This window comes from Pangasianodon hypophthalmus, chromosome 12 (genome assembly GCF_027358585.1).
Source record: "Pangasianodon hypophthalmus isolate fPanHyp1 chromosome 12, fPanHyp1.pri, whole genome shotgun sequence".
NCBI lineage: Eukaryota > Metazoa > Chordata > Actinopteri > Siluriformes > Pangasiidae > Pangasianodon > Pangasianodon hypophthalmus.
In genome coordinates, this window is record NC_069721.1 from 9,529,350 (window position 1) to 9,556,539 (window position 27,190).

A 27,190-nucleotide genomic window follows, 5' to 3' on the forward strand; every position below is an offset into this window, starting at 1 on the left:
CGATATTTTTTGGCAAGTTTTGTACACCCAAACATGTGTTAGTTTGAGTTTTACATCAAACAGTTTAATCATTATCATGATTTTTCCTTTGCGTACAAGAAGACTATATAAGTAAATTTCCCTGTTTCTAGCTTTTCCCCAAACAGTTCACTACAGCAAAAGTAAATGAGCTAATGGTGGCACAGGAGGTCTCAGGAGTACATTTGTTTAATTCTTGTTAATTTTCTGACCAATGTTTTGTTAAGACCATTAAAAGCTTAATAGTTGCCATTTTGGGCTTGGCCCTTTTTTTTGTGTGTGTGTACATAGTGTACATAGTCTAAGGCTAATGATAAATGGATTTAAAATATGTGTTGTTTAACAAAAAAAGCTTTCTATAAGGAGATGTTTATTTAACATTTCTGGAAGGAGTCTCAAATGTCAAATCATTGGCAAATCACTGTAGTATATACTTTGGGATGTGCTGTTATAGGAAAATAATTTGCTTCAGGGTGGTCACTGCACAACCACTTGTGTTTTATTCCTTATATACAACACACACTATAACTTACTGGAGAAACAAACAAAGATTAGAGGCAGAGACATTGACCAAAACAAAGATTAGAGGTAGAGTCCTTGAACATACCAATGCAAACAACAGGCCACATTCTCTACTCAACAGCATAATCCAACACAGACTCTTCACTTGGAAAAGGCCAGTACAGATGTCTGAGTGTTGTACACTAACAAACTGATGTGACGTGTAGCTCTACCTTAGCCAATTTCTCTTTTCTGCCTCTCTAAAGTACTTACACTCTCACATACGCATAGCATTTAATTAGGTGTTAATCATCACTGCAGGGGGTGAATCACTCAGATAACCATGCAGTTACTGTTACATTAGCGATTTACAAATAACTTGTAGATTTAGCCATTGTAAAGCAGGAAGGATCCATTATGTTGATGGGCAGCCAGTGTGTATTGTATGTTTATTTTTGTGTGTGATGAATGCGGATTCATTTAATGTATAAAGCCTCACACATTGTCTTTGCTGCACTGGCACCTGGGCGTGAATTTTATTCAAGTTTATATATGTTTTGAGTTAGCTAATACTTTTCTGTTATAATAACCACTCTTCTGGGAAAGCTTTCCACTCGATTTTGGAGCATGGCAATGGAGATTTTCTGATGTCAGACGAAAAGGCCTGGGGTGCAGTCAGTGTTCAATGGGGTTGAGGTCAGGGCTCTGTGCAGACCACTTAAGTTCTTCCACACCAACTTTGGCAAAAAGGACCTCGCTTTTTGCACAGGGGTGTTATCATGCTGGAACAGGTTTGGGCCTCTTAGCTCCAGTGTAGGGAAATTCTAATGCTACAGCATACAAAGACATCCTATACAATTGTATCCTATACAACTTTATGGCAACAGTTTGGGGAAGGCCCACATATAGATGTGATGGTCAGGTGTCCACAAACTTTTGGCCATATAGTGTATTATTACTAAATCATTTTCTATTTCTTCCAGCAGTTTTCATTGAAAATAATTGAAATAAGCATGAGAACTTGTTACTGGCAAGTTGTCAGGGTTGATCTCATTGTGATATTAACACACAAGCACTGAGACAAAACATCATTACAGACTTTTCCACTAATGTTATTTATGTCTCCTCTCCTTAATCTTTGTCACTAATGGCCAAAATCACTCTATACCAGTGTTCTGTTAGCTGACTTATATGATGGCCAATGGTGGATGAAGTGTCTTTTGTTTTTGTCACAGCAAAAACTCACAATGAGTTATGCAGACAAATGCAGGTCTAAAAAAGGGGGGGTATCAAGGCTGTGGTACATTTGGTACTAACAAAAACTACAAAGTGTGTCTGTTGTTTTTCAACAGCTGTTTGTTGGTAACCTTATGTTCGTTGGTCACAGGTTTGCGTAAAATGGGTTTTATATGCTTCAGCAGAGAACTCAGTGTTCTCTATATATATGCTATTATGTGGTGTCATATTATGGGAAAATTGTACTACACTGACTAACAGCAATGCCTGGATAATGAAACTTGGTGTTCAGGGAGTAAAAGCTGAAAGAATACACCTCTTTAGCCTTGCTGAAATCTTTACAGGCCAAATTGCAAATGGCATCACAAGCACATTCCTCCATAGCAGTAAAACTTGCAGACACAGAATCATTAATAACTAGACATCTGGCTCCGCATGACCTGTACTGCATCTGATTTGAGTTGTTTCAATTATGCTATTTCTAACAATGATGTAATAATTTGGTTCTCTAGTGCTCACTCTCATTTTGCTATCTATAAAACTTATGATTGGGTTGATTTTTAATTTTTTCAGTGAAATGACATCACATTTTTGTAATTTCTGTATGTTCATTTTCTATTCTTCCACACAGTCACAGTTGTATGCTCTCTGAAGTGACTTTTATCTGATGCAGCTAATCGGTCACATACAGTACAACTATGTAAATTTATAATCAATCTGCAAAGAGATGGGATCTCTGAACTGCTAATTCAGATGTTTTCTGTTGGTGAATTAAATTTGCACAAGCTGATGCCTACAATAATATAAGATGTTAAATGACGGTAACACTTTAGTCAACACTTCTTATGTAAGGATTTATTGGTGTGTTATACTAGCCTATAAGTGATTTGTAGACATTTATGAAACTATAAATGTCTGTGTTGGATTAATGAGGTGGTCGTGTGTGTGCTAGGCATGTTTCATGATGTCCTTGTGTAGGGTCCTATAAAAAGACAGTTACCAAAGGGCTGTGATGGAGCTGACATAAATATGTGTCCTATTTGTCATAGATGAAATCAAACACCTGACTTTAACCAACACAAAAATAAAATCTTGCACCTGGTAGAGGCACATTTACAATAAGTACTTGCTCAAATATAATCTCAATGTAATCATTTCAAGATTTACACAGACCTTGACAACACATACATAACCTGTTTAGTTCTTATTTGTTTGAGTGCTCAATTTCTAGTGTTTGTTTCTTACAAGCCTCTCCTTCCCCTGAATCTGTTTCTAATAACAGCAGGGCAAGCAGGGTTTCTGATCTAATCAGAAACATGCCACTGTTTGGTGCCAGATGAATGGAGAGAATGAAGGAGAAGAGGATAAGGAAGCGGATCAAGAAGAATATCTAGAGTAGGGGTTATACAGGATTCTCATAACAACTCTGTCATCATTTTAGAAACAGATGTGTCAGTAGCCATTCCTCATCCTGCTCATGCATGCCTGCCACAGGTGGTTTTAAATAAATAAGTGTGGAACACTCTGCTCAGATAATGAAGAAGTGATTATCTCCATTTTTCCATTTGCTTTGACCATTTAGTTTAGTAAAAACAACCACACTTGAACACGCTGAACCCTTTCTTGACAACTCATTCTGACCTGGACAGAACACAGAAGAACTGGTGCCTCTTTAATTTGTCTGTTTATTTTACAGCTTATGAATATGCTGCATTGATGGGTAGTCCATCTGAACTGCATTTCAAGTGCCAGGATGTGGTTGCTCTCTAGATCGCCACTTAAATACGTTCAGATGTTAGTCTTCCAAAAGCAGAAAGACTTGTTATCATTTTATCTTAAGAGAAATGTCATGATTTAAAGTGTAGTTCATTTGATTTAAATCATCTGGTCAAATATACGTGTTTGCTGTTTGGACATGTTCTGGTTGAAGGACATGGATTCAAAACAGAAGTGTTCATACTGTTTAATCAGTTTATTTACACTCATAAATGCCCTTAAAATTGATCCCACACACTACATCTGTGCTGTGTAACTGGAAGAACAAACCACCAACATTGCATAACCTTGGGATAGAACATGCCAGTTTTGAGTAGAAATAAAAACAGTTTCTTTACGGAGTGTCAGAGTGAGAATGTGGCTTGAGATGTGCTGTCATGACATTCCTCACTGCAAAATGTGTGGGAAACGGGGATGACTCCATCACTGATCAATATACATGCAGCCTGCCTGACAAATTCATCACCCTACACTGAGAACAGCACAAGAACACAAGTAATACCCTGTGGCCTTCTCAGATAAACTATATCATTTGGAGTTTTTGATTCATTAAGGATCTATTTAAGTGGGTTGTATTATTTTTAACGGATGCTTTGACATTTCCTGTAAATTGGATTTGCTGTGCACACCGAGGTGTAAGCAAATGTTGACAGGAAATCACTTTTTTTGCAGGGCCTTGTTCAGTAACCCCAACAAGAATGGTGGGAACACAAGCTGTGAGAGTGTGTGCTTCTGTAAGAGACAGCGTGTGTGTGTGTGTGTGTGTCTGTGTGTGTCCTCATGGGTTTGATTTTGGAAAGCTAATCTCTCTGTGGGAGTATTGGCACTTTATGGTGCTCGGCAGCTGTGTGGGATCCTTTCGAGTTGTTCCACTTGATCCTCTCTCTTTTTCAGAGACGTTCTGCAGAATTGTTGTACTGTTCTCACCATAGTGACAGGCTATGGGTCAGGGAAAAGGTGCAAAAATATTAGCATTGGCCATTTTTTGTACTGTCATACATGTAGGCTCAGGGGAAGAGTTTATTTAACTGTTGGATAGCATGTCTAAATGGAATGTTTTTAGTTTGCAAGACCTCCATGTAACATTTTGCTTGATTTCATGGAAACACAAACAGGGTTGCATGAATGATGAGCTTGATTAAAACTGTAACATGTCTAAACACTATAAACTGTGAGTGTGTGTGTGTGTGTGTGTGTGTGTGTGTGTAAAGTTGTGTATGTTTTTATATCTTGGCAAGGACCAAATGTCCCCACAAGGATAGGAATATCTGACAGCTTGACATTGTGGGGACATTTGGCTCTTTTTGTTTGTTTGTTTGTTTGTTTTTTTTTTACAAAAACTCCAGCTTTTATTTGAAAAACTAAAAGAGCCAAAAAAGTTTCTTTTTGTTTACTGAGCTTAGGGTTAGGTGTGTGTGTGTGTGTGTGTGTGTGTGTGTGTGTGTTGGTTTTGAGTTGTGAATTGTCAGGACAAAAGTTTCCTGACTATGTAGCAAAGCCTTGTAAATTGTTTTTCATAAAGCTTTAAGGTTTAAGTTTAGGATTAGGTGTAGAAAAGTCATATTACATACAAGTTACATATATACAATATATACACTACATATATATAAAATAATGTCCTGAAAAGTCACAAAAAGAAAGTGTATGTGTCTACCTATAGGATGTCATTTCCACTAGGTGGCACTAGATAAAGCTCCACCCTCATACAGTCTTGTTTTAAAAGAGAGAAAAGCAGAAATATATAAATATTTGGAAGTGGGGTAGTCTCTGCCTGCCCTCAAAAGTAGGCAGAGAGAGAGACATCAAGAGAGAAAGAACAGGGAGGTGGACAACTCTTTTTCTCAGCTGGTCTGCCTGCCTGTCCCGCCTTGAACTCTCGCATTACCATGACTACAACATCCGAGAATTTAGTGGAAGAAAGCACAGCAGCAGAGTGAAAGAAGAAGACAAGAATCTGTTTCTTTTTCTTCCTAAGTGGAAAACAGTGAGAGAGGAGGGGAAGAGCAGAGGGAGGGAAGAGACAGAAAATAAAGTAGAGTAAGAAAAAGAGCTTGTCAGAGTATACACAGAAAAGAGGAGCAAGGTGACACGGGAGGAGCCGAGGAGGGAGAAGAGAGGAGAGGAGGAGGAAGAAGAGGAGAGGAGTGAGTGAAGGACTGAGAGAACGCTGGTCATGGGTCTGTGCGCTGTGTTGCTCATCTGTCTGTCCCAGGCAGAGCTTGCCAGAGTCTGGAGTCAAGAGCTATCAGGTAGGAACTTCTGCATAAACACACACACAGGGGACAGACTTTGTGCTAGAAGTTGTGCAGAAGTTTATCATCACATTTAGCATAAGCTTTCAGCAGGTCTAGGTGTTAACATTTACAAGAAAGGTAACTGCAGCACTGCAAAGTCTATTTCCCATAATTCTCTCAGTTCATATTAATGAAGTAAGAAAAAATCCAACTGAGGTATTGGTGTCCTGCTGTTTTCTGTTTTGGGTTTGTGCACTCTGATTTGAGAGTTCTGTTCTGCTGAGTGTGTATCTGTTTCTTTTCACTGCAAGACTTGGTGATGATGCTTGTGTAAACTTGTGTGTTTCGCCCCGAGGATCCCTATGACTCAGAGGAAATGGACAACATACAGGTTGAAAGTTGGGCTACATCTGTTTGTGTCGAGTTCTTCTCTCTATACTGGCCTGGTTCCTCACTTCAAAGCACATAAAGTCAAGCTACGATTGTGTATGTGTGTGTGCGTTTGTGTGTGTGCGTGTGTGTGTACGTGCATGTGTGTTTGTGTATGTCAGACTACACATACTCTAATACGCACTTGCCTGCACATCAGTAACAAACCTTGTGATGAAAGTCCTACAGCAGTAAGTCAACACAGCTGTGTTATAAAATGTCTTGACTTTCTTTGTGTTATAAACACACTGTCATTAGGATGGGAGAAATACAACACTGGATATGTAACTATTAGCACATAAATACTTTAATGCATACTTTTTATTTTTAACTGTGACCTTTGTCCTGAAACTCTCTTTTCATTACAGTAAGACAGGCTCCAACATTTCCCAACTTTTAGATTTAACCTTAAAACACACCAATTACCCTTTTATTTTATTTTATTTGTCGAATTGGTGCTTATTAACCAATGTGTCCTCTGTTGTTTGTTTTTTTACTGGTATAGTAACTGTAGCAAAAAATATATGAGTGTGGACATTTTATACATATGTTCTTGTTCTCATTTCACTGGCACCCACTCTGCGCATGTTTGTGTCTGTGCATGGGTGGGTGTATGTGGGCGTGTGTATTTTTGTCCTCCTTGGAGATGCTGTATTTTTAGCAGTCCTGATTCTTCTTCTCTCTGCTAGGCAGCACTGCTCCACTTTCTCTGGCCCCTGTCCCTCCTGTGCCTCTCTCTTCTCATGCTGCACCTTTAAAGAGCCCACAAGGCACAGACCATGTGTGTGTGTGTGTGTGTGTGTGTGTGTGTGTGTGTGTGTAAATCTTCAATCTTGCGTGCTCTTACGCTGTTTGTGACATAGTTGTTGATGTTTGAGGCAGCTGCAGAACTGTCAGTCAAACCACAACAGATCTATTTATTGTCAAACCATAATAAGATATTTATTAGCTTTAAAAAAAATGTTCTGTTTGACCCACTTGTACATCTGGACCTATATGTCCTATCTGTCCTATTTGACCCACTTCCACATCATGTTCTGCACATGTGGCAACACACTCAGCTTGTGCAAAGTTAATATTGCCCTAAGTGAGACAGCGATCTTTGGATCACGGTTTATGTTGTGAGCACATCCTGTTCTTTTGTTTTACTGCCTCCTGTGTTTGGTTGAAGTGGACAGCCTGCTAGTTTGTGTGATGACCAGCTTTTCTTCAGATGTTGCATGGGGGGGAGTCTGCTGTCAGTCTCTCTTTCTGACATCATAAAACAGGAGCCTAAATGCTGTAGGCTATCCTACAGTATAGCAGCCTATAGCATTTTCAATATCAGTTCTCAGTGCTGTCTCTGTTCTCATTCTTAATTCTCATTCTCAATTCTCAGTGCTGTCTCAATTCTCATTCTCAGTTCTCAGTGCTGTCTCTGTTCTCATTCTCATTTCTCATTCTCAGTTCTCAGTGCTGTCTCTGTTCTCATTCTCATTTCTCATTCTCAGTTCTCAGTGCTATCTCTGTTCTCATTCTCAGTTCTCATTCAGTTCTCAGTGATGTCTCTGTTCTCATTCTTAATTCTCATTCTCAGTTCTCAGTGCTGTCTCTGTTCTCATTCTCAGTTCTCATTCTCAGTTCTCAGTGCTGTCTCAGTTCTCATTCTCAGTTCTCAGTGCTGTCTCAGTTCTCATTCTCAGTTCTCAATGTTGTCTCTGTTCTCATTCTCAGTTCCCAGTGCTGTCTCTGGTCTCAATTCTCACTCTGAGTTCTCAGTTCCGTCTCACTTCTCAGTTCTGTCTCAGTTCTCATTACTATTTCAGTTTTCAGCTATCCCAGAGAGCTCACATAAATTATGGAATTTCTCTCATATCTTCTTATATATATATATCTCAACATCCTTTTCATACACTAGAAGGGTACAGGATCACAATGTATTAAGAGCCCCTAGACCAATTAGTGGTTTAGGGTCTTGCTTGTTACAGGACAGAACATTGGCACTTCTCCAGCTACAGATTCAGTGACACAGAGATGTCCAATATGGGATCATGTTGTTTGATTCACATTCAGTGGAATGTGAATCCAGTCTTGTGATACAGAAGTTAATTATAACATGCTGACACTGAGCACCTGTTTCCATTTTAGCACATTCTTTACATTTAGATGACATGTAGCTCATCTGCTTTGAATTCAAAGCACTGTCTTAGACAAAAGATGTCAGCCACGCACCCCAGCCATGAGCTCTCTCAATCCTTGAGTTCTTTTCTGTTTTTCTCTTATCAGCACAGCTGAATGTGTTTGGGATTGGTTACTATGGTTACTGTCCACAACTGATTTCCAAATTGTGATCTTTCGTCCTATATGCAGAGGAGGCCCTCTTTCTTGCATGCTACAAATCACACATGTGGAGTTTATGACTCAAATGACTGGCTCCGATATGTATTTGGTGATCTAATAAACCTAAAGGGAACAGCCAGACTAATTTATCAATTTGAGGCAGCAGTTTAATGAAGGATTTACGTTTCTAATATAGAGCTTGAAATCTCCAGGCACCTCAGGATTTGATGCAATTTAGATTCTGGGACCAAGATACAATTTTAAAACAATTCTTTGTGCATCTTGGTGTATGTACTTTTTTCCCCTATATCTTCCTTTTATGGTATTTTATGATGACTTTTATTATGTTTTATTTTTATTTTAATCCATCATGGATAACACTAGATTTAATATATTTCATTAGAGATGTCAGAACAAATTTATATTCAAACACACTTAAATACTAAACCATTTAAGTAATTAAAATAAATTACTTAATCAAAAATTTGACAGCTTTGGCCATAACATTTATTTTTTTTTAATGTTTGGTATTATTTGTACTCTGAACAAAAAATGCAAAAAACTTCACTAGAATACAATTCTTTTTCTTTATTCCTTTTTATATCCTGGAATACAGTAATGCACTACCCACTGACACTGCATATATCATTCATGTAGACAACAAAAGCCCCTTTGAACTGATTTTTAATCCTGGTGTCTTAAATGTAGCTGCCAACTTGTTCTCTCTCTATCTACCTCTCTCTTCCTGGTCAAGAGCTCTGTTGCAAAGACAATAACCAGTGATCTGTTAAAAAGTGAGGTAAGTCTAAGGAGATGAAAAAAAAAACAAACTGCCCGTGGGCAGCCACAGCAAAGTTTAAGCATAGCAGAGCACCCAGAACAGACACTGCAAAATAACAGGGAGAGAGCACTGGCTGAAAACAACCCAAAGTCCCCACAGGAAGTTTGTGGTTATTCTCTTTTTTTGTGAAATAAAGAGGAGATTTTGGCAGGAGAATAAAGTGCAGTAATCCTCGCTGATTTGATTCGATTAGGATTTGATGGAATTGAGACTGTAGGGGATTGGTGTGTGTGTGTGTGTGAGAGAGAGAGAGAGAGAGAGAGCGCAATAGAAAGAGTATGTGTCTGTTTGTGAGTCTGTGCAATATCTTCTGAACATGCCCTACTTTCTTCTCCTCTCCTGTGTGTATTTTATCACTGAGTTAATATTTGTTTCTTTTAAACATTTGAAGAAGCTCAACACCTTCAAGCACTCTAAAGCTGTCATTCTGATATGTTCAGCAGGTTACACAGCAATGCCACATGTCACCTATCAGCATTTATATCTAGCAGTTATGCTGGATGCTGATGAGAATATGTCGTGGTTTGCGTATTTACTCCATTTGAGAAGTAAAGTGAATAAGCAGGCTGACGAGAGGAAAATGCTGTGTTGGGAATTACTATGATGACACCCTGCCTGAATTTATTGAGTAGTTTTGGGGCTGCTCCACGGGTTTCTCTTCCTACCATTCTCTAGTCCTCCCTTTTCTGTTCACTCCTTTCCCATTTGACACCTTCATCACTCTCTTTTCAGCCTTGTCTTCCTCCTCCGCTCAGTGTCATCCCACGTTTTCTTACTCTTCCAGTTTGTCTCATTCAGGTATGTTAGTCTCACAGCAATGTGGTCTAAATGACCTAATTAGATGGCTTTCATTGCGTGGCAGCAGAAATAGCCGAGCTTTTCTGGCTATGAAATCAAACAAGGCTCATTATTAAAACCAGCTCCCGAGTGACACACTATCCCAACTCTCCCTCTTCATCTGTCTAATGCCTGGGACACACTACAAGATTGATGCAATTTTACAGCGGCTGTGAAAAGTATTCACACCCCTTCACTTTTTGCACAGTTTATGATGTTATAGATTTAATTTAAAATGGATTCAGTGTGACCATCAATCCACACACTGTGTTTAACACAAAGCTTTTAAAAATCAAAAACTGAAATCTCTCATTTAGATGACTATTCAGACCCTTTATTCAGTACTTTTTAGAAGCACCTACAGCAATTACAGCTTCGAGTCTTCTTTGGTAAGTCTCTAAAACCATTGCACACCTGGATTTGGTCAATTTCTCCCATTGTTCTTGGCAGATTCTCTCTAGCTCAATCAGCTTGGATGGGGAACATGTGTGAATGGCCATCTTGAGGTCTCTAAGTCTAGGCTTTGGCTAGACCACTCAAGTACATTCAGAAACTAAGTTCCTAAGCTGTCTTGGCTGTAAGCTTTGGAGTCGTCGTGCTGAAATGTGAACCTTTGTCCCAGTCTGGGGTTGTTTACACTCTGGAGCAGGTTTTCTTTAAGGTCCTCTATTTATTTGTCTGTATTCATCTTTCCCTTAATTCTGACCAGTCTCCCAGTCCCTGCCGGTGAGATGCAGCCCTATAGCATGATACAGCTGCCACTACATGCTTCACCATAGGGGTGGTTTTAGCCAGTTGATGAGCAGTACCTGGTTTTTGCCAGATGTAGCATTTCGAGTTCAGTCCAAAGAGTTAAATTTTTGACTCATCAAACCAGAGAATCTTTTTCCTCATGCTCACAGAGTTATTTAAGTGCTGTTTGGCAACCTCTACGCAGGCAGCTATATGCTTTTTACTCAGGAGTGGCTTCCTTCTAGCCACTCTACCATAAAGGCCTGATGGAGGATTTCTGAGATTGTTGTCCTCCTGACAGGTTCCCCCATCTCTGCAGAGGATGTCTGAAGCTCTGTTAAAGTTGGTTCGTGGTCCAAGGCCCATCTAGCTTGGTTACTAAGTTTTCCTGGGCAGCCAGGTCTAGGAAGTCTTTTTCTATTTTACAATGAAATAGCTCTCAGGAACCCACTGTGCTCCTGGGAACATTAAAAGCTTTAGCAATGGTTTTAAACCCTTGCCCAGATCTATGTCTCTACACAATTTGATTGTGGTGGTCTAAGGAGAATTCCTTGGACTTCATGGCTTGGTTTTAGGTCTGACAATTACTGTGCCTTTCTAAATCATTTCCATTCAAATGAATTTGGACTCCAGTCAAGTTCTAGAGACATCCCAAGATAATCAAATCAAACAGGATACACCTGAGCTCAATTTGTAGTGCATTAGCCAAGGGTCTTATCTGGATGAGTTATTTCAGTTTTTGTTTTTTTAATAAAAAATTCTAAAAACATGTTTTTGCTTTGTCTTTATGGATTTATGTGTGCAGATTAATGGGCAAAAAAGTTCATTTAATCCATTAAAAAAAACTCTAATACAATAAAGTGTGCAAAAAGCAAAGGGGTAATATTTTATATAGTGACCAATTTCACAGAGTTTTCATTCTGTATCAACCTCCAGTTCTCAAACCACCCAATACTACAAGATTCTAAAATAAAACACCCCACACCTTCAGATTATGCACATGAATGTTCACCAACTAATCCAATGAGCCCAACTAAAAGAACCTGGGATCTTGCAGAATTTCTCATGCTCAAATGTGACTTCATATCAAAACGAACAGGGAATGACAGTTCAGCTTGTCATTGATTATCTGTATTTCATGAATGATATCAAGATTGCATTTTCACACAATTGCATGTTAGACCCAAACTGCAGGATTTTGAGTGGTAAATATTGAACATGTTTGATATTTACCAGTTTAAATCAGAGCGACCATGAGTGATCTGTGAGTAGATCAAATGGATTGGATTTTACACTCTACATACCACTTTTTTAATCGTTGTGATGGGCATTATCACTTCCTTTATCTCTCATTCTATGTATCCTTTATTTATTGGTGCATGTCCTCATACAGATGAGGAGGAAATCTTCATTTGTATCTTGTCAACAACTTGACAGTGAGAGAATTTAATATCTATGACCTGTTTGAGAGAAAAAGTCCCTGTGGTTTGGCCAAGTCATTCTCTACTGCATGCCAAATAAACAATGCTGAATCATCCCGCTCTCACTCATTCTCTACTTAAGAAAAAATAAAATCCTACATATGGGCCTTTCCCTCATCTTTGCTGTTTTTTAGTAGTTAAAAAAGTAAAACTGTTTCTGAAGACTGGGGATGAAGAGTTGGGAATCAGGGTTTCATGGTCAGCTAAAGTCAAAAGCTATTTTTTGGTCATTCTTCATTTTCTCCTTTACCACTTCTATTTTGCTTTCTCTCCTGCAGAGTGAGACTTATTTTTTTTCTCTGTGGTATGTTGCTGTTTTGGACATGTGATGAGAATTGTGTGTGCTCCTCTGTTTCATGCAACAGTTGTAAAAGAACTATGCATTTAATGCAGCTCTGGAAACCCAATCCAAGCCCCGTGTGCCAAATAAAAACAACATAAACAACAGACTCTGATCTCTTTCACAGAACACATACATATGTGTTTGTGTGAATATGTGTACAAGTGCACTGAATCGGAAAGCCAAACTTGTAATTACACCAAACATAGCATGGAGATTTGATTTAATTCACAAAACCAATGGAGTCTTGGTGAGAGGCTTGACCACGGCTTAACATAAGTGCATACTGGATCCCATTTCTCTGGTATTTATTTCTGTCTGCCAACCACAAGCAGCAGTGGCGTGTTTTACAGCACTGGCATTTAACTCACAGCTGGATGGATCAATGTCACCCTCAGTCCATCTCGCCAGCATTTTTGTCCAGACAAATGGTTTCTACAGTGTGTCTTCCCACTGAGCACAAAGACATTTAAAAGATGTGAAAAAAGCATCTATGCCAGACATTAGTGTGACATCTAGATTTTGGGCCGGAGTGAAAGATTTCAATATGTCTTTTTGAGGACACACCATTAGTCTGTATTTTATAGAACCTTGATGTATGGCCCAGCAGATTCATGCCAGAGCTCATCATTTTTCTGGCTATGGCTAACTGGGTCACTTTCACTAACCTGGTCTGGTCCGCTCACATACGAACACTTGGTACTACTGCATTCCCATAGACCGCTACAATCCTGTGATGGCACTGCAATAGGTAAAAGATGTATTGTTATCATCACAGTAAGGTGCTGGTTTGATAATCATCATACATGAAAGGGAAGGAAGAAGAGAATGAGATAGAGTGCACAGCAACACTTGATTACAGATGTGTCATGAGAATAAGGTCTGGAAATTGTTCCAGTGAAGCCCTGCGATATCTTTCACATTACTGGAAAGAATGACTTGGCAACATGGATTTTCAAGGTCCTGCTACTCAATTCACTTTTGATAAATGGCTTTACCTGCCAGAAAAACAGACCAAGGTTGTTGTGATAGGATAACTATTGTGTCATTATCAGTAAAAGATGAAGATATCAGAGAGACACACATAAGACGTTGCTCAGACAGGCTCAGACAGAGTTTTTTTGGCAAATCTTACCATGGAAAAATCTCCATGTTTGTCTATAACAAACTAGTTATCTTTTAATGGAAACTGGATATACGTACATCTGTGCAATCATAATGAGACTGTCTGATCAGAATTCTTTTTTTCTTTTTAATATTTGGTATCACAGCCAGCTTGTCTCTGACACCTATACACACTCTGAATTACAAAGTTGCAACAACAGCAAAAGCTTTACATCTGGCCTACTTTGGCCTTCTCATCTTAATCATATTACAGATGACGAGCTGCAGCCGCCCTCAGAGCAAATAATTTTTCCAGTGAAGACTTGTGCTGCTAGTTTGTTCGTTTTATTACTATGGCAATGATGGATTATGTCACAAATGTGACAGTTTTTGTTGTTCTTGGCACATGTGACTCATGCACACTATTGATTTGGAAACTGTGTGCAAGCAGGTTATTTCAGGCCAAGGGTCTGTACACACTAATGACAAATAGAGGTCACTTACAAACACAAATGTAAACCATTAAAGCTGAAAGATTGGATCTGAGCAAAAAAGGAACAAAATTGAGCAAGATGTAATGTGAGCATAGCCTATTTCTGATTTAACTACACTATTCTGCTGTGTTTAAAGATGTTTTGGAGCAGATGGGTGTCTTATTTCCATCTTTTTCCTTTTCTCTCTCCAATCTGTCAAATACACAAACACATCAGACTTTCCTCAATCCACGACATGCACACAGGGGAAAAAATCACTCAGCAGTGTCGGTGGCTCTGCAGAAACAGAGTACTTCTAGTTTTAAATCAGGCATTTGGGTTTAATTCCAGAGATTGTAAACACATCATTTGCTTCCAGAGGTTTAAGCCTTATTGTAAAGCATTCTCTGAATTTGTTCTGAAGAGCAGTGATGATATTCATGTGATACTGCTATGCTTATAATCTGAATTGTTCTTTGGTACAGACCGGGAGCTGTGTAGCTGTGCATGTGTATTAATTCTGTGTGGATTAAAATGTTTGTGTTGTTCTCAGGTTCACTGCATGGACAGTCAGATGTACAGAGAGTCAGGAGAGATCAGCAGGAGTCGAGCCGGAGTACACAGAACAGAACAGGCCAGGAGGCAAACGGAGGAGGCCTCGCCATCGACACACTGCCCGACAACATGACCAAAGTGGTGGTGAGTTCTCTTCTCTTCTCCCTTATTCTGTCTTCATCTCTTCTCTTCTCTTTTCTTCTCTTTTATTCTGTCTTCCTCTCTTCTCTTTTCCTCTCTTCTCTTCTGTCTTCTTATCCCCTCTTATCTTTTTCTACTTTCTGGTCTTCTCTTTCTTTCTTTTCTTTCTTGTACATTCTTTTATCCCATCTCTTCTTTTTGTGTCTTTACTTTGTATTTCTTGTTTTCTTTTCTCTTCTTCTCTCTAGTCTTCTTTTTCTACTCTCTGCTGAGACTAGTTTACCCTCATCTCTTTTTTTCACTTTTTTCTCTTTTACTCTGATCTTATATCACATCATCTCATCTCTTATCCTCTTTACTCAAGTTTTCTTCTTTTGTCCTCTAGACTCTCCTCGCCTTATTTTTTCTTCTCTTTTACTCTCTTTTAGTTTTTACTCTTGTTATCCCTTCTTTTCTTCTTTTTTTCTACTTTTCCTCTTTTCTCTCCTCATGTTCTCTCTTTTCTTTCATCTCATCTTAGCTCTTCTCTTCTCTGGTCTTTGACTCTCTTCTCCTCTTGTCTCTTTTTTTCCTGCTATTCTCTTCACTTCTCACTTTTTCTTTTTACTATCTTATTTTCTCTCCTCTCCTCTTCTCTTCTCTTCTCTTCTCTTCTCTTCTCTTCTGTCTTCATATACCCTCTTTGCCTCTTTTCTACTTTCTTCTCTTCTCTTTCTTTCTTCTCTTCTCTTCTTACTTTCTTCTCTTTTTCTCTCTTCTCTTCATTGTCCCCTTCTGTTTTACTGTTTCACTTCTCATTTTTTCTGATCCGATCTGATCTGATCTCAGCTCATCTCTTATGACCTTTACTCTATTTTTCTTCTTTTCTCCTTTCCTCTCTCCTAAGCTTTTCCCCCCCTTTTACTCTGTTAGTCTTTTTTCTCTACCTATCCCCTCTTTTCTTCTTTTTGTGCTCTTTGCTCTTCCCTCCTCACTTTCTCTTCTCTTCTCTTCTGCTCTTGCTCTTTAGTCATTCCTCTGCAGCTGTTGTTGATGGAACTGCTCAGGCTGCAGGTGTGCTGCATGTCCTCACATGTGCCACCTGCACTAATCCACTCAGCTCATGTACTTTGTCCAAATCATTTATTCAGAACATGAGGCTTCCACAACTGCTCAGCATTCAAAACATTTGGATGCACTGTCATTCATCCCCGAGAGTTACAGATTAGGTCCAGTTTGCATTAAAGAGTTACAGAAGATTTCTACAATGTGTGTGTGCAGCATGATGGATAGAAGGCTTTTGTCCTTTTCCTGTGCTATGAGTAGAGAAATCGCTAAATGGAATAGAGGAGACAGCATGTGTTGATAATCTTTAAATATCCCAGTGGGCGGAGGATAAAGAGACCTCACAGCAACCTCGGATGTGTGGGTTTATTTAAGTGCTTCTCTTTTTTTTGTATTTCTAACAGAATACGAATGATTTCCATAAACTGTGTTACGCTTCCCACTCTTCAAACCAAATTCGAACCAGATTTGCCAATAGCTGTGCCAGCAGAGGCTTTTTTAAGCATGCTGGAGTTCTAATGTGTTAGATTTTTTAAATGTGTGTGTGTGTGTGTATGCGTCTTAGCACCTTTTTAGAATATCCGCACATAAGATACCCCGTGATTATCATGTCTGCAATTTTCCTGGGTGCTTTATGCATTTGTTTAAAAGTATCATGGTCAGCCCTTAAACCTTATTGGACATTCATGGTCACAAGCACGCAGAGAAAGAGGAGCTCTTTGCAGGAGGCAGTGCAGGGAATGGCAGCTGCTGGAGCTGAAGGCTTCCCCCAGAAACAGAAACCATTCTGGGGCGAGTGTATCAGGGAATCTGGGTCGTAGGCAGTTATCTGGAGCACTGCTGCAGTTGTGTGTGCGTGCGCAAGAGAGGCTGCTTTTAACTGCTCCACTTTCGATGATACCCACACCTCTTCACTGTACTGTCTCCATCCCTCTCTGTCACCTTCACCTAGAGAATACATTAATAACACGATGGAGAGCTGGACTGGAAACACTTTTAACACATACACAGTGTGTGTGTCACACTTGCAGTCCAGATCCATACACACACTTTCCTCACTCTCTTTCTTGGCAAGTGAACTAAGACGCATTCTATGTCATTTATTTAAAGTCTGTCTTCTCACATTCCATTGCACGTCTTTAATAACCTCCCGGCGTGTCACTGATTTAAACCGTTTGTTGCATTAGAAACTGTGTAATCATGAATTTTGGGTTTATTAATCCCACAGCAGAATTCTTGGTGGTGTGTTATACAGTATAAGATATTGAAATTGTGTGCTGAATTTGTTCCAGGCTCAATAATGAATAAATTGTGTTATGGTTTGTGAGATGTCTATTAACTATTAGCTGTCTTCTTGTCTTTTTTGTTTAGTCATTTCTGCCTTAAGTCTGTAGTCTCTAAGTCTGTAAGTAGCTTTTTCAACTTGGCAAAAGGATTTCTTCAGAACTTGGTGACAGATTAAATGTCTTCATTACAATAAAAGTAGTAACAAAGAACACATTAAAAACCACTTTGGATGAAAGACAGAGTCAAACTAAACCTCAAATATCCAAAAACCTCACAATATGAGCAGAGAGTTTCCATCCATATTGGAATGAAAATACAGTATTTTCTTAATATAGATCAATGTGTTCTCAATGTAAGTGGAATCACAGGACTTTTGATATGTTATTCTTATGTACCTGCACTTCTTAGCAACTATTGTGCTTTATAAATTAAAAAAAAAAAAATCAATAGTCATCATTCATAGCTGTGAAAAGGATCCAAGAGGAGTGAAACTTTCTCTTCAGCTGTCATGATTGGACCATTTGTTGTCATGGCTTATCACCCATCACAGTGTGAAAGTAGTGCCAGAGAGTGTCACAACAGGTCAAAAACCCACTTTTCAGGCTGTAATTTTTCATGTTGTTTTATCTTCTTTTTTGTATCTTCTCACCTTTCTTCCCTCTCTAAGGAGGACGCTCAAAAGTATTACTCATGGCGTAGCTTTGGCCCCACTGACAGACGAACTCAGGAGCTCTGGGTGGACCTGAATTCAGTCCAGGAGGGCCAAGTAAGGGTGCACGGCATCCTGTCCAACACACACCGACAGGCAGCGGTAAGAAACATGCATTGATACACACACAAACACACACACAAGCACACATATCTACACCTAAAGAATGTTTCTAGAGTTATAAGTGGATGTCATGTTCATGGGTGTGGTTATAAGCACAAGCAAACACATTGTCTCCCCTTATAAATATCTCTTTATTGAGCATTTTAACATCTATTCCCACTTTTCCTGTTTTTCTTTCTCCCCCGCACACTCTCTCTATCCAGCGGGTGGCCCTTTCCTTTGACTTCCCCTTCTATGGACATCAAGTGAGGCAAATCACCATAGCAACTGGAGGTAGGACACACACAGTCACTTGTAGCTTCTCTTCTCTCCCATATACCAGGTCAGTGTCCTATTGGTTTGTCCCAGAACAATGTACCAAACCAGAGCACATTAGTCCATAGGCTATGTATGTGCATGAGTCAAATCATATTTCTGTATAGAAAGAGTAGGTCTGTTCTTTTTGTCTTTTAACAGCTGTACTTCATCTAAGGAAATTTTCTAATGGTCTGCTGCTTCTTAAATTAGCATCAGGAAAATGGAGCACTTAGGCTTTGTTAATTAAAGATTTGGTCTCTTGTATCTTTCACTGATGAGAAAAGTGACTATAATTCTGCCTGGCTGCAGCCTCATGCATCCTAGATCTGCTCAACTAATTAATTTTCATAATTATTTTCATATCATAGAGAGGGAATGGAATCTTTCCACAGTGGGATATAACAGAAGAACCTTTAGTACAAGATAGTACAAGATAGTACAAGATATAAAAGTGATTCTAGACTGTATAGCTACTTTCAATGATCAGTTATGACTCACAACAAGCTGTTCTTTTTATTTGTGGCCCTGATTTTGTACTATTTTCTCTTTAGGGTTCATTTTCACTGGAGAGATTACGCATCGCATGCTGACGGCCACCCAGTACATTGCACCTCTCATGGCCAACTTTGACCCCAGTTTCTCAAGGAACTCCACTGTGTGCTACTTGGACAATGGTGAGTGATGTCAACTAGACATCATGTGAGTCTTGGAGCTTTGACCTATTACTTGACCTTTGACCCCTGGCTCTCCAGGTGAGGTGTTTGTTGTGCAGTGGGATAAGGTGAGGCTACAGGGCAGGGAGGCAGAGGGAGCCTTCACCTTCCAGGCTGCTCTTCACCGCAACGGGACCATTGTTTTTGGCTACAGAGACGTGAGTTCTGTGGGACATGGACAGAATGCCTGAAGTAAGATAAATATCAGAGAGCCAAGAAACACGAGAAAACCTTGTAAGAACACTTGGCAGCAAAATGTTAGTGCTCTGCATCAGGAACTTGAATATAAACCTGGAATGTTCCAGGTTCAGTCCAAGACTAAAAACCAGGTCTAGGCCTTCCCCTGACCTGATCTTGTTAAGATGTTGCTCCACTTATTTCACATACCCCAATTCTAGTGCTGTAGTATTGCCAGGAAGATATGTGATTGCACAATTGTTTCTGCTATATTTATAGTAAATATGTCAAGTGATTAACACTTCAGTTACTGGCTGCAAATTTATTACTAAATCCTTAACACAGGATTTTGCACATACAGTTCCCCCTGAAAGACCCTCTGGGATGTTGTCTGTCGTTAGGTGCCTTTACCAGTAGTAAAGATCAACTCTACTGAGCACCCAGTGAAGGTTGGTCTGTCTGATGCCTTCATGGCCTTTATTTCTTCCCCACAATCCCCAGGTTAGTTCTTTTCAAATCTCTTTTGAGGGTCTTTTTAAACCCTCTTGTTCTCATAAGTATAGTCTTATTCCTAATTCGTAATCCTATTCCTATGGTTAATAGTATTTTATTATTACATAAGCAGAATCGAAAAGGAGGACGATCTACGAATATCATCGGGTTGAAGTCAACACCACTGAGATTGTAAACCGCTCTGCATTCGTGTTCAGCCCGTTACCTAGTGAGTGTGTAAACACCAATGTTACATTTAACCCACTGTAATTTCTAACATAAAGTTATAAAAGTTTTTAAAAGTTTTTTCCCAGCATTAAAGTTTATGGCTATATTTCTCCCTTAACCACAAAATAACTTTAAAGTCAGATTTTATGTTCAGGGTCATTTTGTCCTGATAGCAGCAAAGAAAAATGTAAAAAGTATTAAAAAGTACTGATAACTTTATTTTTGTAAAAATATTTTATTGATAAAAATAATTTGTTGAACTTGTAGTGAAACAAACACAGATTATGGACTGCTAATAAAATTCTGCTTACCCAGATGTCTTTGTTTTGGCAATGTTATCTTTGCACTTCTTCCATGTTGGTGCACTTCAGCCTGCCTCCAACACACCAACTGTGACCAGTGTCTCCACTCCAACCTCACCACAGGCTGCGGCTGGTGCAACATCCTGCAGAGGTACCACCTACACAAATGATGTTTGTTAAAGGTTTATATGGTAATGAAATATCTGCTTGTACAATTCTGCGTGTATGCTTTTGTGTGTTTTCAGGTGTTCAGATGGGATAGACCGGCACAGACAGGAATGGATTGACTTCAGCTGCTCAGAGGAGGTACAAAATACCTGACCACCACATTCCCACTCACCCAGCTGGATACATTTTTCTTATTCTTGAACTAATTTTCTAGTGCTTTCCAAAAGATTTCCACATGATTGCAGAAATAAAATAGGTGAATTATTATTTCTCTTGATTGCACGAAAACCTTGGACGTTCATTGAAATAAAAAAAAAAACAATTTATGGGATACAGTATGTGTCATTTAATATTTTGAAACCGGGATGACTTTTGCTTTAGGATGGACTTGGTACTTGAGAAATTTAGTTGAAAATTTGCTTCATTTTCATTTGTATATTGGTTAATAATAGTAATAGTTATAAAATGTTATAAACTTTTCATTACATTCTTTATTAGTGAATTTTATTAGTGAACTGTTGAATTTTCAAATCTGATTGGTCAGAAGGTATTGGTTAATTTTCTATTACAGCAGCCCTGACGGTAGTGCAAGGAAATCACAGATTTATTTTAATACTCTCATTGTAGTACACTATATGGCCAAAAGTTTGTGGACACTTGACCATCACACCTGTATGTGGGCCTTCTCTAAACTGTTGCCACAAAGCTGGAAGCACAATTGTATAGGATGTCTTTGTGTGCTGTAGCATTGCATTTTCCCTTCACTGGAACTAAGAGACCTAAACCTGTTGAATTAGTAACAGCTAATTCACATGGACTTGTATGATAAGAGTAATAATAAACAGATTTTTAAAAATGTGTTGTTATTTAACAAATAATGGAAGAACATTTAATTGTTAATGTGGTGAAGTTTTCTGTAATGAAACATTTATTTAATATTTATGGAAGGAGTCTCCAGTGTCAGCACTTTGTCAGTAAATTGCCTTCAGGACAACAATTTTTTTTTTTTTTTTGCTTTCCGGTTTCTGAGTAACATGACAAGCTGTGAGATTGGTGAATGTTTATAGTTGCTATAAAGTTAAGGATAACAGGAGCTAACTTATTTCTTATGATGTGTTAAGTATAATGCTTCATTCTTTAATTAATAAAAATAATAATTCTTGGCAAATTGCTGTGGTATAAGAGTGGTATAATAAACACTTTGGGTGTGCTGTTACTGAAAAATAATAAACTTTAGGGATCACATCACCTTGTTCTTGATTATTTTCTTACTATGTCCTGATGTGTTTTATTCCTTACTTAAAGGTCAGGAATATATATTGTTCTTTCGGAAGAATTGGAGCATATTTGTTTGACAAACAGTATTGTTTGTTATTGCAGACAGAAAAAAATCACTAATTTTCCCTTAATCACTGTATAAATTTGTATTATGTATCTAATATGCTGATTACTATTTAAAATATGTTACACATCTGCTCTTTGTAGAATAAAGACTTTTGTAATTATGTTGTAATTGCAATTCAACAGAAAATAAATTGATGGGGAAAAGGTCAGTGGTGAGAGTGTAGAAGAGTTTTAAATACTAAAAGTACCATTAATACATGATACCAGAACTCAGATGTGTAAGAATAAGTCATTCCAATCTGCAGCTGAAGAATGATTAAAAGTCTATGATCCGTTTTTGGTATTTTTATGTCAGGCGAAGGAGGGCACGTGTGAAGATTACAGTCAGGGAGGTGCAGACAGTTCGATGAGTCCATTCAGCTCCCCTGTTCCTGCTGCTACACCGTCCCCTGCAGCTAGGCCAGGCAGCCCTGTCACTGAGGGTGAGTCATCTCATCCAACACACACTTACAGTATACGCCACATTCACACATGTCATGCAGTTTATTTGAAGAAGGTCTTTTCATGGGGTCATATCCTGCTGATTAAAATATTATATTCGAAGTTATCAGACTGACCTGTATTTAAATGCCATCAACGGCTGCTAAACAAAAGTCCCTCTTCTATTACTTGCCCACAAGCATACACTTTTAGTCACTGTGTCTGATCAAGTGCATATATAAGTTTTTTTTTTTTGTTATTATTAAATATATTATGCACAAGATGCTTGAAATAATACTTATTGGCAGGTGCTGGCTGTATGAAATCTTATAGGTTGTGCATTAACATGTTAGAGGTGCTTGTTCCATGTCTGTTGAATTCATCTTGCATGGGCGCTTCTGCTAAAACTGCTCTTGTGCTGTTCTCCGCTTCTGTCCTGCTGTATCACGACATTCTGTCCCTGCAGACGACACCAAACTTCTCTTTCACCACCATGATAATGGTGAGTCGGCCACTGTGTTAGTCTTTCTAATTAAATAATAGTTAAGGCTTTGTAGCACAAAAGTGGTTGAGTGCAATTTTTTAATTATAACTTATACAGTTTGTGATCTGACCTCTTAAAAAAAATTTTATGATGGCTGATATCACTGGTCTATGTGTGGCGCTTAATAAAGTTCAGTGGCTGTTTTCTTTTTTCTAATTCTCGCCCATAGTTTTTATCTACACTCTGTTACAAATAAACATTTTGGATGCAGCAAGAGTGAGTGATTTTGAAAGCAGCCACTGCTTTAACTATATTTCAGTATGCAGTATACTCCTAAACAGAGTATCATTTGGCTAAAGCTACATGTATTTCTACACTCACCAGCCACTTTATTAGGAACACCATACTTATACTGGCTAGAACCCACCTTTGCTCTCAGAACAGCCTTCTTTGTGGCATGGATTCCATGAGGTGTTTTAAAAAAAATTTCCTTTGAGATTCTGGGCCATGGTGACATGATTGCATCACATAATTGCTGCAGATTTTGGGCTGGTGACAGGGAAGGCCACTGAAGTACACTGAACTCAGTGTTATGTTCATGGCACTAGCTTGAGACGACTCGTGTTATGTGACATGCTGGGAGTTCCCAATTGTAATATGGGTAAATTGTGGCCATAAAGGGATGCATGTGGTCAGTAACAATACTAAGATAGTCATTCAAATGATGCTCAATTTGTATTAAGGGGCTCGATCTGTGCAAATAAAACATTTGACAGAAGGCAGGCTGGGTCCACGGATTCATGCTGTTGATGCCAAATTCTGACCCTACCATCTGCATGTCACAGCAGAAATCATGATTCATCAGAGCCAGCAACATTTTTCCAATCTTCAACTGTCCAAATTCGGTGACTCTGTGTCTACTGTAGCCTCAGATTCATGTTCTTGCCTGACAAGAGTGGAACCCATTGTAGTATTCTGCTGTTCTAGCCTATCTACCTGAAGGTTTGACATGTTGTGTTTTCTGAGATGCTTTTTTGCTCACCACAGTAAAGAGTGGTTAACTGAGGCACCATAGCCTTCCTGTCAGCTCAAATCAGAAAGGCCTCTGTCATCAACAAAACATTTCCTCATGCGAAACGTCTGCACACTGGATGTTGTTTTCACACCATTCTGTGTAAACTCTAGAGACCGTTCTACAAGATATCTAGGAGATCAGCAGTTTCTGAAATACTCGCACCAGCCCATTTTGCACCAACAACCATGTCATGGTCAAAGTCTCTGAAATCACATTTACCTTATTCTGATGTTTGATGAAAACATTAACTAAATCTCTTGACCTCTAGCTAGATGATTTTATGCATTGCACTGCTTGGTTTGTACATGGCTTGCCACATGAATGGCTGATTGGATGAATGAGTAGGTGTACATGTGTTCCTAATAAAGTGGCCAGTGTGTGTATATAAGCTTCTTAGTGTCAGATTTTGCTGACTTGCTGTCTACTATAAATGTGTTCTGCTTAATCTTCTGTGCTTTTTGGCAGTTCACAGCTATGGATAGAGAACATTTACGTCATCTACTTATCAGCATACTCTTTAACAGCTCTACCTCTTTTTGATCTTTTTTCCGATCCTGATTTCTCAGATTTGCAGAAGGGTTCTCCTGGTGAAGAGGAGCCTCCAGAACACACTGCAATTATTGCGGGTGTAGTGGCAGCCTTGGTCCTACTGGTCTTCTTGACCCTGCTGGCTGTGTACTATATAAACACACACCCCACTGTCGCGCCTCCATTCTACCTCATGCAGGTAAATCTAATGGCTACATTTCACATTAAAAATACAGTCAGATTCAATCATTTAGTTCTGTGGTATTATAAGATAACACAATGGCACTGATCAGTTGTATATTAAAGTGTAACTGTTCTGTTCATTTGTAGCGCCGAACCAATAACTATTGGCCGTCCATGAAGTTTCGCAATCAGGGTTGCCATTCCAGCTATGCTGAGGTTGAACTTGGGTTTCATGAAAAGGACGGCTTTATTGAGGCAGAGCAGTGCTGAGGAGGCAGGACTTCCTCTACAAAGGAGCCAGTTAATCTCTGTTTTTTTGGTAAAAGTTCAAACATGAAAAAAAGACAATGAGGGGCTGTTAACCACCACATGAATGGACACCAGAGACTGTGGATAGTTACCTTGCAAGCTTTCTCTGCCTCCATAGATTTGACAGTCCTTCCTGCAACACCTCTTGTGCTATTTGTTTATTCCTTTTATTAAGGAACAGGCAATGTTAATGGCAAATGTGCTAGCTACGCTCTTGGTAAAGGCGGTAAGAGTGGCACATGCATTAACCATGAAGAGTCCTGCAGTTAGTGTACAGTACAATACAACTTTGTAGAATTTCATTTTTAAAAGATGATGTTTTGTGTTTTATAATATGTTCAATGGAAAAAAATAATACTCAGTTAGCCACATGGACTGGACTGCACTTTAAATGAATTATCTCAGTAGTAATAGTGATATTATGTGATCTAATTTTTTTGACCCTTTTTATATTTTGTGCCCTAGGATCAAGTTTCAGGTATCAGTATTGCAAGCATAGCACCCTCATCAATAGACAATTTAAAAAAAAAACTATAGAAACCATACTGGGTTTTTAAAGGGGCAGTTTGTTTCTTTTAGAGCTTTCTACTGCCTGTGAGGTGAATTGCAATGATACACTGACAAGCATAAATGATAAATAAATTCTCCCCCTAGCTTACCCCAGCCCCTCTGTGAAATTATGTATTCTTCATATTTTTTAAGGAAAAGAGAAATAGCTGAGCAGCTCTGTTCCAGCTGGAGCAGAGCTGGTTTCTGCATCAGAAAAATGTGAAAAGAAGGCTGAAATTAAACTAGCATACTGGATTTTCTTTATAATATCTTTGAAATTATATGATTATTATACAGAGATGGGTACTCAAGTTAGGGACTCGGATTTGAGTTGCACTTGAGTTGCACATTGACTGACTCATGATTTCACTTGGACTTGAGACTGAACACTTGTGAAATTCCAGCTTGGATAATAATATGAACACAAACACTAATAAATTCGGACTTGAGACATGACTCAGACTTCAGCTAAGAGACTTCTGACTTGGCTCAGACTTGCAGTTCAGTGACTTGAGACTTGTCATGGACTTGCAGCTCAGAGACTTGAGAGTTGGCTTGGACTTGCAGCTCAGAGACTTGTGACTTGATTCAGACTTGCAGCTCGGTGACTTGTGACTTGACTTGGACTTGCAAAAAGTGATTTGCAAGCATCTCTGTTAAAGGTCTAGAAACTTTTAAAGATCATAAGCATGCACCTTTAAAGGAATTGTAAAATCTCATTACCCAAGAATGATGATCTCTTTCTTAAAAATACAAATGGAATCCAGTTCCAATCAGGGAAATGGTTTGAAATTACTGTCTAACATATTACTGTTCTGACATAACTCATATGCAAGCACTAATTGTTACAATTTGAAATTGTAATTGCATGTCAGATGTTTGATACAAAGATCTGATTTTGGCAAAGAAAATGGCAAAACTGGTACATTGTTGTTGAGGGTTTAAATTGCATTAAAATGTCATTTTGAATATAAAGTGTGCTTTTAGTGAACCAATAAAGTGAAAATACTGTTTTGAAAACCATGTAATGTGCCAGTGTTCATTGCTTCACACTTCACACATTGTGATGCAGATATGATAATAATACAGATTGAACTTTGAGCAGCATGGGCCAACAGCAACATCTGCAGGCCATTAGAGTTGATACAGCTTATGATGGCTGTGAGGTAGTCTATTTGTGCACTAATTGTGCAAATACCAATAACTAAAACTAACATGCATTAATGCACAAAAGGCGTTCTTTCATGTCTGCTCTACAGCCTATACACCTTTGACTTCATTCACAAACATTAAACACCCTTTGAGTTTGCAGACTGCACAAAAGTCATAGCTCTCAATACTAAGGATGGTGAGGAAGCCTATAAGGAGGTAATAAAACTTCTAACATCATTATGTCTTCAGGTGCATAGTGAGAATAATAGTGAACAACTGCATCATGATCTGGTATGGCAGCTCCAGTGGTGCTGACTGGAAAAGGGTGGTGAAAGAGAGGGTGTATCTGTGTTTTTCCACCCATACAGGAAATTCAAAATGTCACAATCCAGTCACAACACCTTTGACCCAACAGTCATCTGGAAAGCAGACCCAGACTTCAAAACTTAACAGTTTCTGTCCTAGAACTGTCAGGCTGCTACCACCATACATTCCCATAAGACTGCGTTTTCAAAGACACATTAAGCAT

At 38.8% G+C, this 27,190-nt stretch overlaps 1 protein-coding gene across 2 annotated transcripts; it reads left to right on the forward strand.

Moving 5' to 3' along the window:
- The first annotated feature begins 5,294 nt into the window (after positions 1-5,294).
- Positions 5,295-26,532, forward strand: plxdc1 (plexin domain containing 1). Of its 2 annotated transcripts, XM_026915937.3 has the most exons (14): positions 5,295-5,780; positions 14,875-15,020; positions 18,016-18,159; positions 18,384-18,453; positions 19,029-19,151; positions 19,230-19,348; positions 19,769-19,868; positions 19,993-20,088; positions 20,459-20,540; positions 20,635-20,695; positions 22,257-22,383; positions 22,848-22,883; positions 24,507-24,667; positions 24,799-26,532. In XM_026915937.3, exons 1-14 carry the CDS (start codon positions 5,705-5,707, stop codon positions 24,919-24,921), a joined length of 1,464 nt encoding a protein of 487 aa, XP_026771738.1. In that variant the 5' UTR covers positions 5,295-5,704; the 3' UTR covers positions 24,922-26,532. The 2 variants fall into 2 exon arrangements, with proteins under 2 accessions (XP_026771738.1, XP_026771740.1); XM_026915939.3 differs by lacking the exon at positions 22,848-22,883.
- Positions 26,533-27,190: the final 658 nt, after the last annotated feature.

What these genes read in the sequence shown, in the direction of transcription:
- plxdc1 (XM_026915937.3), top strand. Translation starts at nt 5,705, where the DNA reads ATGGGTCTGTGCGCTGTGTTGCTCATCTGTCTGTCCCAGGCAGAGCTT. An exon ending in CTGGAGTCAAGAGCTATCAG is followed by an intron (nt 5,781 to 14,874) that starts GTAGGAACTTCT and finishes TGTTGTTCTCAG; the next exon opens with GTTCACTGCATGGACAGTCA. An exon ending in ACACACACCGACAGGCAGCG is followed by an intron (nt 18,160 to 18,383) that starts GTAAGAAACATG and finishes CTCTCTATCCAG; the next exon opens with CGGGTGGCCCTTTCCTTTGA.